The following is a 12075-nucleotide window of genomic DNA, read 5'->3' on the forward strand; positions in this document are numbered from 1 at the left end:
GCTGCCACGCCTGTTCAACCGTTTAAGTTACTACATCATCAATTATAGCCTGTAAAATAAAGTATTAAAGACCTAAAAGTATTAAAACCCTAGAATTGGGTTCCAGTAACCACATTAAAACAAGTTAGAGCTGGTATTCTACCACACTACCAAGTTTGCCAAAGCCATAGCTTCCAGTAATCACAGGAAATGGACATCAAGGTCTTTTTTTTTTTTTTTTTTTTGTCTTCTCTCCTCATTCTTCAGCTTTCTGTTCTGCTAGTTCCTTAGTTCAGCATCCTCACAGCTAAACGCCTTATACCTTACTCCCAGTTTGAATTTACCGGGCTTTAACTTCCAGGTCTTGATTCTTGCTATCTTTTTCGTTACCAGATGAAAGAACTCTTCACGCTTAATCAAGTTACCGCTTCGTTGTCTTTTGGATACATCAATCAATTTCTAAAAAAATCCTTTCCATCCACGTCTCTTGCCCTTAAGTGTTTTTTGAGTTCCCACACATCCACCATGCTTTTTATTATTAATAATAATACTGAAAATTGAGCATATGGCTGTTGTCCTGGTTTGAGGTAAAACAGAACCAATTTTGTTCAGTAACTTCGCTTCTTAGCTGGGCCTCTTCTAACTACTGAAATTAACTGCATATTGTGCAGAAAATGTTCACTCTCTCAGAGTGATAAGACCAATGTTTATAGCTGATGCCCAGGCATGGTACGCAGAGAGGCTCTTGCTTATACTTATTGCCATAACAGCCAAGGCCAACCAACTTTGTTATTTGCCACGTTGGAGGGTCGGAAGCGGAAAAGCATAGTGGGGTCGCACCTGCAGGGAGGAGCGGACAGGACAGGTGACCCAAAACTGACCAACAGGGTATTCCATCCCATCTGCCTCATGCTCAGTATAAAAGCTGAGGGATCAAAGGGTCACGGGCTCTTCCTTCAATGGCCGACGTCTGAGGAGGACTCTGTTCGTCTGCCTGTGATCCCGATCCTGACTCCAGATCCGGAATCCAGTTCCCGTCCGTCACTGAGTCCAGCCTGGGACTGCCCCAGTGCCAGCCGGTGACGTGATTGTCATCTCGGGAGCTTGATACGGTTTTGTATATATTTTTCATTATTTCTTTTTATTTTATTATTAATATTTCATTAAAGTAGTTTAGTTTCTTCTAAACTCATAAGTCTCTTTTTCCTCCTCTGCCTCTCTCTTTGTAGAGGGGTAGAGGGGAGCATCTGTTGGTCCCGTCTGGGGTCCCTCGGGTCCCCAGTGGTGGATTTGGCCTAAACCACGACACTGTAGAGAACAGGAAAAACCACAGGAGGATACTAGACAGACCGGGGTGTCTAGCTAACTGACCCAGAAGCCAACGTTGTACCAACTTTGAAGCCGACAGCACCATGTGTAGAAAGTAACATTCCAAAATCTGTCTCACTAACACTCAGAGTTAAAAATTAAACCTCTTGCTCAAAAGATGCCTGCAGCTCCTTTGCTCATGTTCTCAAAAAGATTACACCAGGTATTTTGTAGAAAGTTTACAGTTTACCATGTACATGAAAGGAGTAAGAATTTTTAGAGCAAGAAGAGGTTAGTTGCAAAGAAATTAGAAACTCCCTAGAAAAGGGGAGTTTCATTCTGTCTCTGAGGGACTGTGCCAGCACACAGGAACAGGACTGTTTGATAAAATAAGATTCTGCTATCATACCCAAGAAAAGTACTATTCAGACTACTCAGCAAATTATTAGCTTAGCATCAAGAAGGACAAGCATATTTAGTGTCCCTATAGTGAGGAACGGCTAATTTGCTAGTAATGTTTCCAAAGGAACCTTAAAACTCAAGATCAATATGGATTATTTTAGATTTTTTTTTTTCCCTTTCACTGCTACTGAAATTGTTTTCAAATGTTCTTTATCTTCTAGCCTTCACTCAAGATCTGCTTAATTTTTGCTGTGACTGGGAGTTATCCGATATGGTGATGGCCTAGGCAAGAGCATAAAAAAGTGGGTATGTAAGCATGAATGCAGTAAAAAACTAAGACAAAGGAGGTCAGAATTTCTTTTTAATTATTTTATCAAAGTCCAAAGATAAGATAAAAGTTCAGGATGAAACAGAAAATCACTGCCTTTCACTGAATCTCTTTTTGGTGAGAAAAGTTTTTCAACTTCCTAACAAACATTTTGTGACTCGTAAAATGCTTCGGTCTCCAGAAAATGAAATTGCAAGAAGAAGAGTGAGAACACTAAAAATTCCCTTATCTATTTTTATTTACTCTTTCTGGGGCTTTATTCTATTTAAATTTAAGAGAAAGAGGAGAAAGAGAAGGATGAAAAGGCAATTAGCTTTCAAGCAAGGGGAAAAAATTTAAAATATGACATTGATTTATAAAAATATTGGATTTGCTGTAGCAAAAGGAAAATCAAAGCAGGTGAGCCCTCAGGTCTAGAATGCTGATCCTGCAGTGACCAATATGCTTTCAGGGAAGGACCAACAGGAACAAACTACACTGCACACTATGGATTGTGCAATGCAGAGGAAAAATTGTGCAAAGATGAAAAAGTGCTTCCTGACGCTTGCAGCAATCAGCTTATTCCTTGAAGCATGAGATTTGATTACCTTCCATCTCAGTGGGCACAACCATGAATATCACTGTATACCTTCTAACGCTCAGCACTTTCTGTTTGACAAAGGGACAATAACGTAAGAATTTCTAGATCGCTTCAATTTTGCAACCTGGGCAATAATTGCAATGGGAAATCTGTGGCAAGAACATGTACAAACAGCATCAAGGGCATTATAATACTTCGGCATTTAGGTCTTCTCTTTCAAGGAAAAAAATCCTATAAATTAATCAAGTCTAACAAACCCCCACAACAGTAAAGCAACAAAACCCAGTGAAGAAGTCGTTTACGTGATAGAAGCTTCAGGACAATACATATACCTGATGTGTGGCATATAACCCTGTGGTCTGTCGTAAAGCTTGAGTGCAGATTTTTGCAAAAGCCCCTAAACACCACCCATCAAAACAATCAAATAGGAACACTGGCAGTTGAACATCTGTGTCCTGCTCAAGTATACACTGAAAAATACTTGAAGTCTGACACGCCTTAACTATAGAATAACTTCAGGCATGGATTGGTATTGGCTTATGAACATCTTTAGGCTGCAGCTCCGGCAGTAGCACTGTCTTTCCTCAGTGCACACAGCATTAATTTATCGTTCCTCTATCAGCTACAAGCCTCCTCACCAGCTTCAACACAATTTCACTTGAACCTATATGGGAAGAACGCAACAAGCCTGGGAAGCTGTACCAGTTCTGCATAAATCAGGTAACACAGTCAAGTACCGCCTTCCACCAGGAACGGGAGTTTTAAGGGGTTTTGAAGGTAGGAACAGTGTCACAAGCTGAGCAGAGGTACAGAGACCTGGGCATTGTAGGCAACGATCGGAGAGGATTAGGGCTGCTTATGCAAAACACTGAGCTCAAATTCTTACTTATGACAACTACTAGGTTTTAATGAACTCCAAATCTCCCATTAAATTTACGAACTCCAGTTCGGGAAGTTGTTTTTGTTGTTGTTTTTAATTTTTTATGTTTTTCTGCAATGTTACTGCCTCCCAGCAAAGTGACGAGTCTGTTAGATGGGTATTCCTTCTCTCCTGAGCATATACATCATGTACTGAAACTTGAAGGAAAAAGAAGGAAGACGGAGGTTACGTTAGGTTTCATAGCTACTAAGGAGGAAATATGAATGGCCTGCTCTTTTCTGCTCTTTGTAAACTTGTCAGTGTACCAGGGATGTGGAGTGTCAAAGTGCCTTACCCTACAGGGGGAGGGGGATTGACCACTGGGTAACAGTGCTACTGTCTGAAGTCAGCTCCAGGACATAAGAGTACAAGAAGCCAATCATCTTGTTAGCCAAGATATACAAAGGAAGCTATGACTGGAGAAATCAGAATTACCACAGTGTTTGCCCAGATGAGTGCCTTGGACCATTCTCAGTAAAGCATTTCTCTTCAATGCCTTTGTAACAGCAAAGGTAGGACAGGATTAAAAAAATTTACAGTCAAATATCCCACTCTTTCCTGACTCAGATTTCATTGAAGAGGCTTATGGATGTGTTTCATTATAACATCCATGTTACTTAAACACTACTTCAACCTTTCTCTTAAGTTTTAGCTCCTCTGCTCTCCAAGTCCACTCCTATAAAGCAGTTACCATATGCTCAACTCACAGCTTGCACTTGAGCTTTCTTTACTTACACAAGATTTAAACATACGCTTAAATGCTTTGCTGAAGAAAAGATGAATTTCCAAGTCATGAACATTTTGGAACCAAAGTTAAAGAATTAACAAGTCCAGTACCTGGATTTGGGGAAATACAAAAGCAGGAGAGGTGGCATGCCTTTAACACTTTCTTGTGAGTCCTTGCTGGGATGAACGAGTGCTTGAAAGGATCAAAAATAAATGGTAAAACGTCTTCTTGTTGCCTGAAGGTATTTAATACAGTGGAGCAAGGGGAATATAATCAGCATTAAAGTACTCTTCATAAATAATGGACAGTCTAGCAGCTTTTATCTACTCTGCACTTTAAGAAAGTTTCTATCGCTGAATATTTCATGAGCAAAAGGTAATTTATTGTGGCTTTTAAATTATACAATTGAGAAACTGTTAGAAAAAAAGTTCTATGTTCCACCACAATAATGACTAGTTTTGAATTTCTAAAGAACCACTGGCAGCCTAAATACATATTTTGAAACCTAACACATACAAACTACCAGGGACACCTTTGCTCTAAACTGTAACTACTGTTTTTTAAGATGTCCAGTCCTATTCAGCAATACAGTATTTATTTTCAAGTGATGAATAAACCCAAATGTACATTTTCCTAAGATGTCAGTTCTAGTTTGCACCTCTCAACAAAATATACAGCTGATCACGTCATTTAAGAGCACATCTGTGACAGCCATTTTCAAGAAATCTGCTTTCTGTACATTATTTTAAAGGTGTATTTTGTTACAGCCTTTTAAAATGACAATTAGAGTTCCACATAAACAAAACCATTAAGGAAACACATTGGTGAACAGGTAAATTGTCAAGATGAGTTAGAGGTAACCTTAGCTCTGTCCCCTGTGAATATAAGGCTACAACGCAATCTTATTGCCACATCCAGAGACAGATGCTCTGTGGGTGTAGATTAGCATGACTTCACAGAAGTCAGTCATGCTACATCTGGTTTCTGTCAACAGAAGCACCAGTGCACTTCTCCTCAGCATCAAATCTTCTCTGAAGAATGTCACACGCCTATGAAAAAAACACCATGGAAGCCTGCTGGGAACCAGCACACCTAGCATCCCGGTGACTTGCAGCTTTAATAACACCAAAGCAAGTGGTTTCAGAATGTTAACAGGTAACATCCCTTAGCCAGAGATATCCTTGGGAAATTTTTCAGTTTTCTTTCTAACCCCACACTTCCAAACCATACAGCTACTCTAACCAAAAAAAAAACCAAACCCCCAAAACCAAACCAAAAATATGACAATGAATTTTCTTTCTAAAGCTAAGATAGTAAAAATAGCTTTCCTTTCATATTTTCTTCATACGGTAACTGATCCCTCACCCGAAATCTTCTTGTTTTATTCACAGTCCCCACTTTAAAAGACCAGATAGTGAAAAAAGTTAAAACATGAAAGGTGCCACCTGCAGAAGGTAGAAGCAATCCAAACAAACACCACCACACACGGCAAATCATCTATATACTGATAGCCCCCTGCATGTGGACAAAACACATCTGTGACAAAAAAGAGGTTTATTTATTGAATGACTTCTTATGACACAGCGAGGAAGAAATCTGAGACACCTGGCTAACCTCTTGATCAATCATCTTTCTTAGCAGCAAAGTGCAGTGATGGAGTCCCATGTCCCATGGAGTGATGGGACATACACAAAACCACCATGTACGAAGTCGTACTTTGGATTTCAGATATTTTTCTGTGCATTTGTAAAACTAAAATTGATCTTTAACACTTCATTCAAATATGCTTACAGCTTTGTTGAGATGATATGCCCCTCCTACATCTACCAGCAGATAAATTCAGACAGACCTATCGTGCATGATTTGGCATTAGATACCTCAACTGCAGCAGTAAGGTTATTTTAAGGGAGACATATCTGCTACAGTCTGAACCTTACACAACACATTGCCATACATCTAAAATAGTTGCTAAACTGTTTATTTATAGACATAGTGAATATGCTCCTTGATAACTCTGGTTTACTTAAGATGGTACTCAAAAGTAAGCATCACATCATTCATCTGGGTCTGTCAGATACTGTCAATTTGGAAGCCGCAAGCAATGCACAGGTTTTCTCTGGGCCCACTGCACAGAGATAGATTTTTCTTTTGGTCAATAAATTCTTTCAAGACACTGCATTTAAATAGCTTTAGCTGTATTAACCAGCAAATCATACTTTTAAAACAGAGCTTTTGATGTCTGTTGCAGACCTGCTAAGAACAAGAACCAATGACACCTATAGGCTTTCTTGCTGGCTTTTGCATTGCTCTTCTCTCATTACATTTTGTGGACTTGGGTGTAGAAGTAAAAGAAAAATCTTTAATAGGGAAAAAATTCAAAAGGAAGCAAATGTCTCTGAAGGAAACAAAGCACCTCAGTTATGCCCCCTGCTTGCGCAACAAGAAAATGAAGCTCATGGTAGTGCCTGCCAAAACAGACTCCACCTGGATCCAAAACATTATTGATGGGTAACTGAAGTGTATATGTATTGATAGAGTTAAACACCAACACTCTAGACTAATGAAGACAAAGACATGCTCTTCTATTTGATAGGATCTAACAATTTGTCAAGTGACTGTAATCGAAGCCAAACACAGCTTGTTTACTCTGTATTAAAATACAATACTTCATATCACACTGTTAAGAGTAAATGATACATATATCATCTGGTATTTAGACAGAGCTTTAGACATCTAAGAGAAAACGGAATGTGTCAGTTTAGGTGAGCAATCCCACAAAGAATGACTACGATACATAAAACCAAGCTATGGACAAGCCCGTGGAATGTTAAGACCATCAAGTCTCCTACACCAAATCACCCAATGGGAAATGAACTGATCCCTCTAGAAATGGTGCGACTGTCCTGCTTCATAGAGAAGAGATTCAAAAACTGGATGCCCATTTCCCCCACTCCACTCTCATCCCTGGTATGCCCACAAACCAGTAAGAGACACAGAAAAACGGAGATAGTAATTTTGAATGCCAGTGTTCAATACGTAACCATACTGAGAAACGATTCTTGGAAGAAAATTCTTGCACTGAAATAAACTTTAGGTATCACTGAACGCACTCCATGGTTCTTAGAGCTCAAACAAACAGGTGAACTTACGTAGCTCTCCTACTTTCAGTATTTCACACAACATCTTTGTCAGCTCAATGCTACTTCGGCCAAATGGGCACTCATGCTTGTCTTCTCGACTGCTGTTCTCCAGGACAATCTGAAGGAGGAATCAAAATAGCATATAATCATTTTGAAGAAAGAACCCGTAAATTGAAGTACTGCCCTCCACACCCAACATTTACACAATATATCAGGCTGAATTTAGGAAACTGTATGTGGAGGCTCAGTTTTCATAAACTTTAGTCCTTCCCCCCAGCTAAATGACCGAAGTCTGTCCGAGGCAGTCAGCGACACAGAAGCGGTGCTGCTCCATGACCAACTGGGAAGCTTTGCCATTCCTATGCAACACTGCTGTTCTGCACCACCCCTGGCTTGGAGAAACTGCAGTACAAGCCAAAGAGAAAGAAATAGTTTAATTTCAAATTTGCCAGTTAAAGAAAATTAGACATAATGCTTTGTAGACACGAACACACCTAGAAGGAACTATAAGATAAAAAAGTGGGACAGAAATTGCATAGCTGGATTCAGGCTCCAAAAAAGGTCTAAGTGTCAAAAATCAAACCAAAGTCCACAAAGGAAGAAAATGAGCTCATTTCCTCTATTATGGAAGAAACTTGTGCTTGTGTGCAAAACATTTCAGGGAACTATCAAGCTTGCATCAAACCTATGAATGCTGCAAAAACTACTCAAGGAGAACCTTTGTATTCTCTGTTGAGTGACACTGAAAAATAAATGGAGAAAAGATTTCCTTGCACACTTTTACACCCATTAAGTTATGCCATATCAGGTACAGTTGAGATAAAGTTTTCCTGGCACTACAACTAGAGATTTCATTGTAGACGAAAAAATGAGTTATAAAAATACGATAGATTTCACTGAAGCTGTGAGCCTGAAAAGAGAGCAAAATAGGGGCTGAAAAAAGAAAGAAATGGTCAAAACAAATTCGCAGTAAGAACTCTTTGCAGTAACAAACTTTGCTACTTCAAAAAAAGAAATAAAACACATCCTAAACAGCTGCTGCATAGCCTGAGGATAAGGGACAGAGGAAGAAAATGAATTTCAAAGGTAAGAGATTTTGCCAAGCAGCAGAGAACCTCAGAGGTTCTCTAAATTTTCTTCACAAACAGGCATTTAGACATTGCTCTCTGCTTTGCATTCCTCCTGACTCCTTAACTCCCATCTTCTTCGTGTTTTTTTTTGTTTGGCTTTTATATTGGTTGTGGGTTTGCTTTGGGTTTTGTTTGCTTGTTTGTTTTAAATCTTTCAATGTTGGCAGCAAAGAAATCTTTGCAAAAGGCTCCAAATCTGGAACTTCACCCAAAACCAGGAGGAGTGGACCTATGTGACATTGGATGCCAGCAAAACCTTCCCCTCCCTCCCCAGACCTTAGTTGTGACTGTTTCATGCTCTCCTCTATTCAGAAACCTTTTCTGTGAAGCAGATAAAAGGTGAAAGTGGGAAAAGAGTGAGAACCCAGAAGCAATCACGAAAGTTACGTGCTTCACACAGTATGCCAAAGCCTCTTCACCAAGCATCTATTTTAGTCCTACTGTACAAAGGGCAGCCTCTAGCTGATGCTCCCAACCCATCACCCAGGGATTTAAAAGGATGGTTGCTCTCTGTGTTATGAGAGTGGATGATCGCTTTTTTTTGTTTTCTAATGTTGTTGTGTTGTTCTATTTTTACATCACCTAGACTTCCCACAGCAGCTTAGAAAGTCATTAGGAACATGATAAATATTTGACCCCCACAAATTTTTACCGGGCTTTTCCAACAGGACAGTGTCAGAATGATTCACCAGTCTGCCAAAAGGAGTTACTTTTGCTTCTCAAAGTTTTGGTTTAAATTACATCTAATTGTTCCATGTCATCTCTGGATAACAGCTGTACCAAATCAAAGAAACACCCCTGCAATTTTTGTTTTACATTGCTGCAGCCACTGTTCAAGGAACACGTGAATATTATTTTGCATTCTGGATGAGTCATCTGCTTCAGTCTCTTTCATGGAGGATAGCGCTACATTTCCATACCCAAATGCAGAAACGATGATAGAGTAGCACAAGCGCAATGTAAAGCTGTATCTCAACACCTCCCTGAGATCACTTCTCTTGTTTTGTGATTACTGTGTTTTATCTCTCACATAATAAAACATAAAATCTGCATACTGGAGCAGAGGGCTGCTTTGAACCAGATTTAGATACAGCAGAGAAACACTGCTAATAAAATCAATGGAGAGGCAAAATGAAAGGGTAAGGGGGAGGGGAAGCACTCAGATCAGCATTCCTGCTCGCTTCTGGCAAATGCATTTTGTTGAGTTTCACATTAACCTGACATATTAACATTTCATGAGCCCATAAATATTTAATGGTGACACCATATATGCATATAATGGAAAGCAGAATTACAGCAATCAATAAGAATGCCAGAGAAATAGTTAAGGCAGTGTGTATTGCTATACAGCAAATTAAATGGCAATTTGAGTAATCAATATGTAAAGCAGCCTTGAAATGATCCTCAGACACACTCTCTGAAAGCATCGTGTTTTAGCATTTGCTGTGCAAAATAAGGCAGAGCTGACGTTACATTTCTGTACGAAAGGAAGATGCAAGGCCCTTTACTACATCTAAGTGTCTGCAGGCAAATTTGACAGATACAGATCTTCAGTAAGAAACAGCAACGGTAAAAAGGGAAAGAAAAAAAAAAGAGGTCCTTATAAATACCCAAAGAGAAATCATTCCTAGTCTTGGCAACAGATTTACAACATTCATTATTATATTTGTAATACTCTTTTCACGACTTCGCGACTCATATCCTGTTCCAAAGTAAAATGCTATAAATACAGCTGATAAGGGCATGATTTTAATTTTATTTCCTTTATCACTCTGGTTATGGAGGAGAAACGAGTAGGGAATGGACGTGCTTACTTCATAAACTGGTGAAAACAATAGCAGGGAAAGAAACATAACACACAGCTCTAGACTGAAAATACTTCTGTATGTCTACAGAGTGTACTGCTGGCTTGAATCATGTTTCTATCACAACAGTTATTTTACCAAGGAAAGGAAAGTAGCGAGGAAGTCATGAAGCCCACACAACCTTCATTCAAATGGAGGTCTATCATTAATGCTCTTGAAGCGGCTGCACCCTATTATCTTCCTCCTCCTCCCCCTCAGAAATCCACAGCGAGTTGCAGATCCACCAGACTTTTCACAGTCGGCAGCTACGGTGGTTAAATTTTGCTTCAGGGAAACAAATATTTTAAGGCAGAAACCACAGACATCGCAGGGGAACTCTTGGCACCAGAGAGTCATAAAATTGTCTATTTTGGAAAAGACCTTTAAGATTATCGAGTCCAACTGTTAACCTAGCACTGCTAGGTTAAGTCCACCACTGAACCATGTCCTTCACCACCACATCTACACATCTTTTAAATACCTCCAGGAATGGTGATTCAGCCACTTCCCTGGGCAGCCTGTTCCAGTGCTTGACAACCCTTTCAGTGAAGAATTTTTTCCTAATATCCAAACTAAACCTCCCCTGGCACAACTTGAGGCCATTCCCTCTTGTCCTATCACTTGTTACTTGCGAGAAGAGACCAACCCCCACCTTGCTACAACCTCCTCTCAGGTAGTTGTAGAGAGCGATGTGGTCCCCCCCTCAGCCTCCTTTTCTCCAAACTAAACAACTCCAGTTCCTCAGTCGCTCCTCGTAAGACTTGTTCTCTGGACCCCTCACAGGCTTCGTTGCCGTTCTCTGGACATGCTCCAACACCTCAAAGTCTTTCTTGCAGTGAGGGGCCCAAAACTGAACACAGTGTTCGAGGTGTGGCCTCACCAGTGACAAGTACAGTACAGTGGGACGATCACTTCCCTAGTCCTGCTGGCCACACTATTCCTTATACAGGCCAGGATGTTGGCCTTCTTGGCCACCTAGGCACACTGCTGGCTCATATTCCATCTTCCTTCCGTCCTGCCTCGTTTCTGGTCTGCTTGGCTGCTCTTTATTTTGATATTAAGAATCTACTTCTGCCAGTTTTTCCTTTCTTTAGTCCTTGCAGAGCTACACAACTGGGGAGGACCAACACGGAAATGTGGCTTCTAATAACACTAGATGTTATACAGACAAAAAACAAAACCAGCTCACACTACAGGAGTACTGAGTGCTGCAGATCCTCTTCTCTTCCTCTGTTCCTATGATCAATAACAACAAAACCATATTTTTTTTTCTTTAGGGAAAAGCAAAAAAATCCAGACAAAAATCTCAAGAGAAAGAATACAAAAGGGAAAGGGAGTTACCGAGAGGGCAGCCAGGAAGTTTAAGTGATGAAAATACATTATGAAGCAAGACAGGAGAGAGAGTTGATTTTTTAAGAAGTAGATTGCTCTTAAAAAAAAAAAAAACAAAACCAAACCAACCCAAAACAAAACAAAAAACCCACAAAAACAAAAATGACAAAAAAACCCCAACCTGCAGCTTAGAAAAATGGAGGAAAAAAGAGAAAGTGAGTGAGAGAAGCAAAGAATGAGAAGAAAATTATATCACAAGAATGAGATGAATTGACTATCAGAAGAGGAGAAAGGAAGAGGTTTAAAAATGTTTTTAAAAATGCAAGGAGGTGAACTTTTTCAGAAACCAGTGTTATCCATTTTCTTGACACTTCTACAGATGAAAA

General features: G+C 39.8%; 1 protein-coding gene across 1 annotated transcript in view; it reads right to left on the minus strand.

Annotated features, from left to right (window-relative positions):
- ELMO1 (engulfment and cell motility 1) overlaps positions 1-12075 on the minus strand; it is a 310350-nt gene that overhangs the window by 146996 nt on the left and 151279 nt on the right. The window contains exon 15 of the mRNA XM_082479784.1: positions 7393-7501. Coding sequence (XP_082335910.1) covers positions 7393-7501 — 109 coding nt within the window. The remainder of the gene's footprint in view (positions 1-7392; positions 7502-12075) is intronic.

Source organism: Vanellus vanellus (assembly GCF_965231255.1).
Source record: "Vanellus vanellus genome assembly, chromosome: 2".
Classification (NCBI taxonomy): domain Eukaryota; kingdom Metazoa; phylum Chordata; class Aves; order Charadriiformes; family Charadriidae; genus Vanellus; species Vanellus vanellus.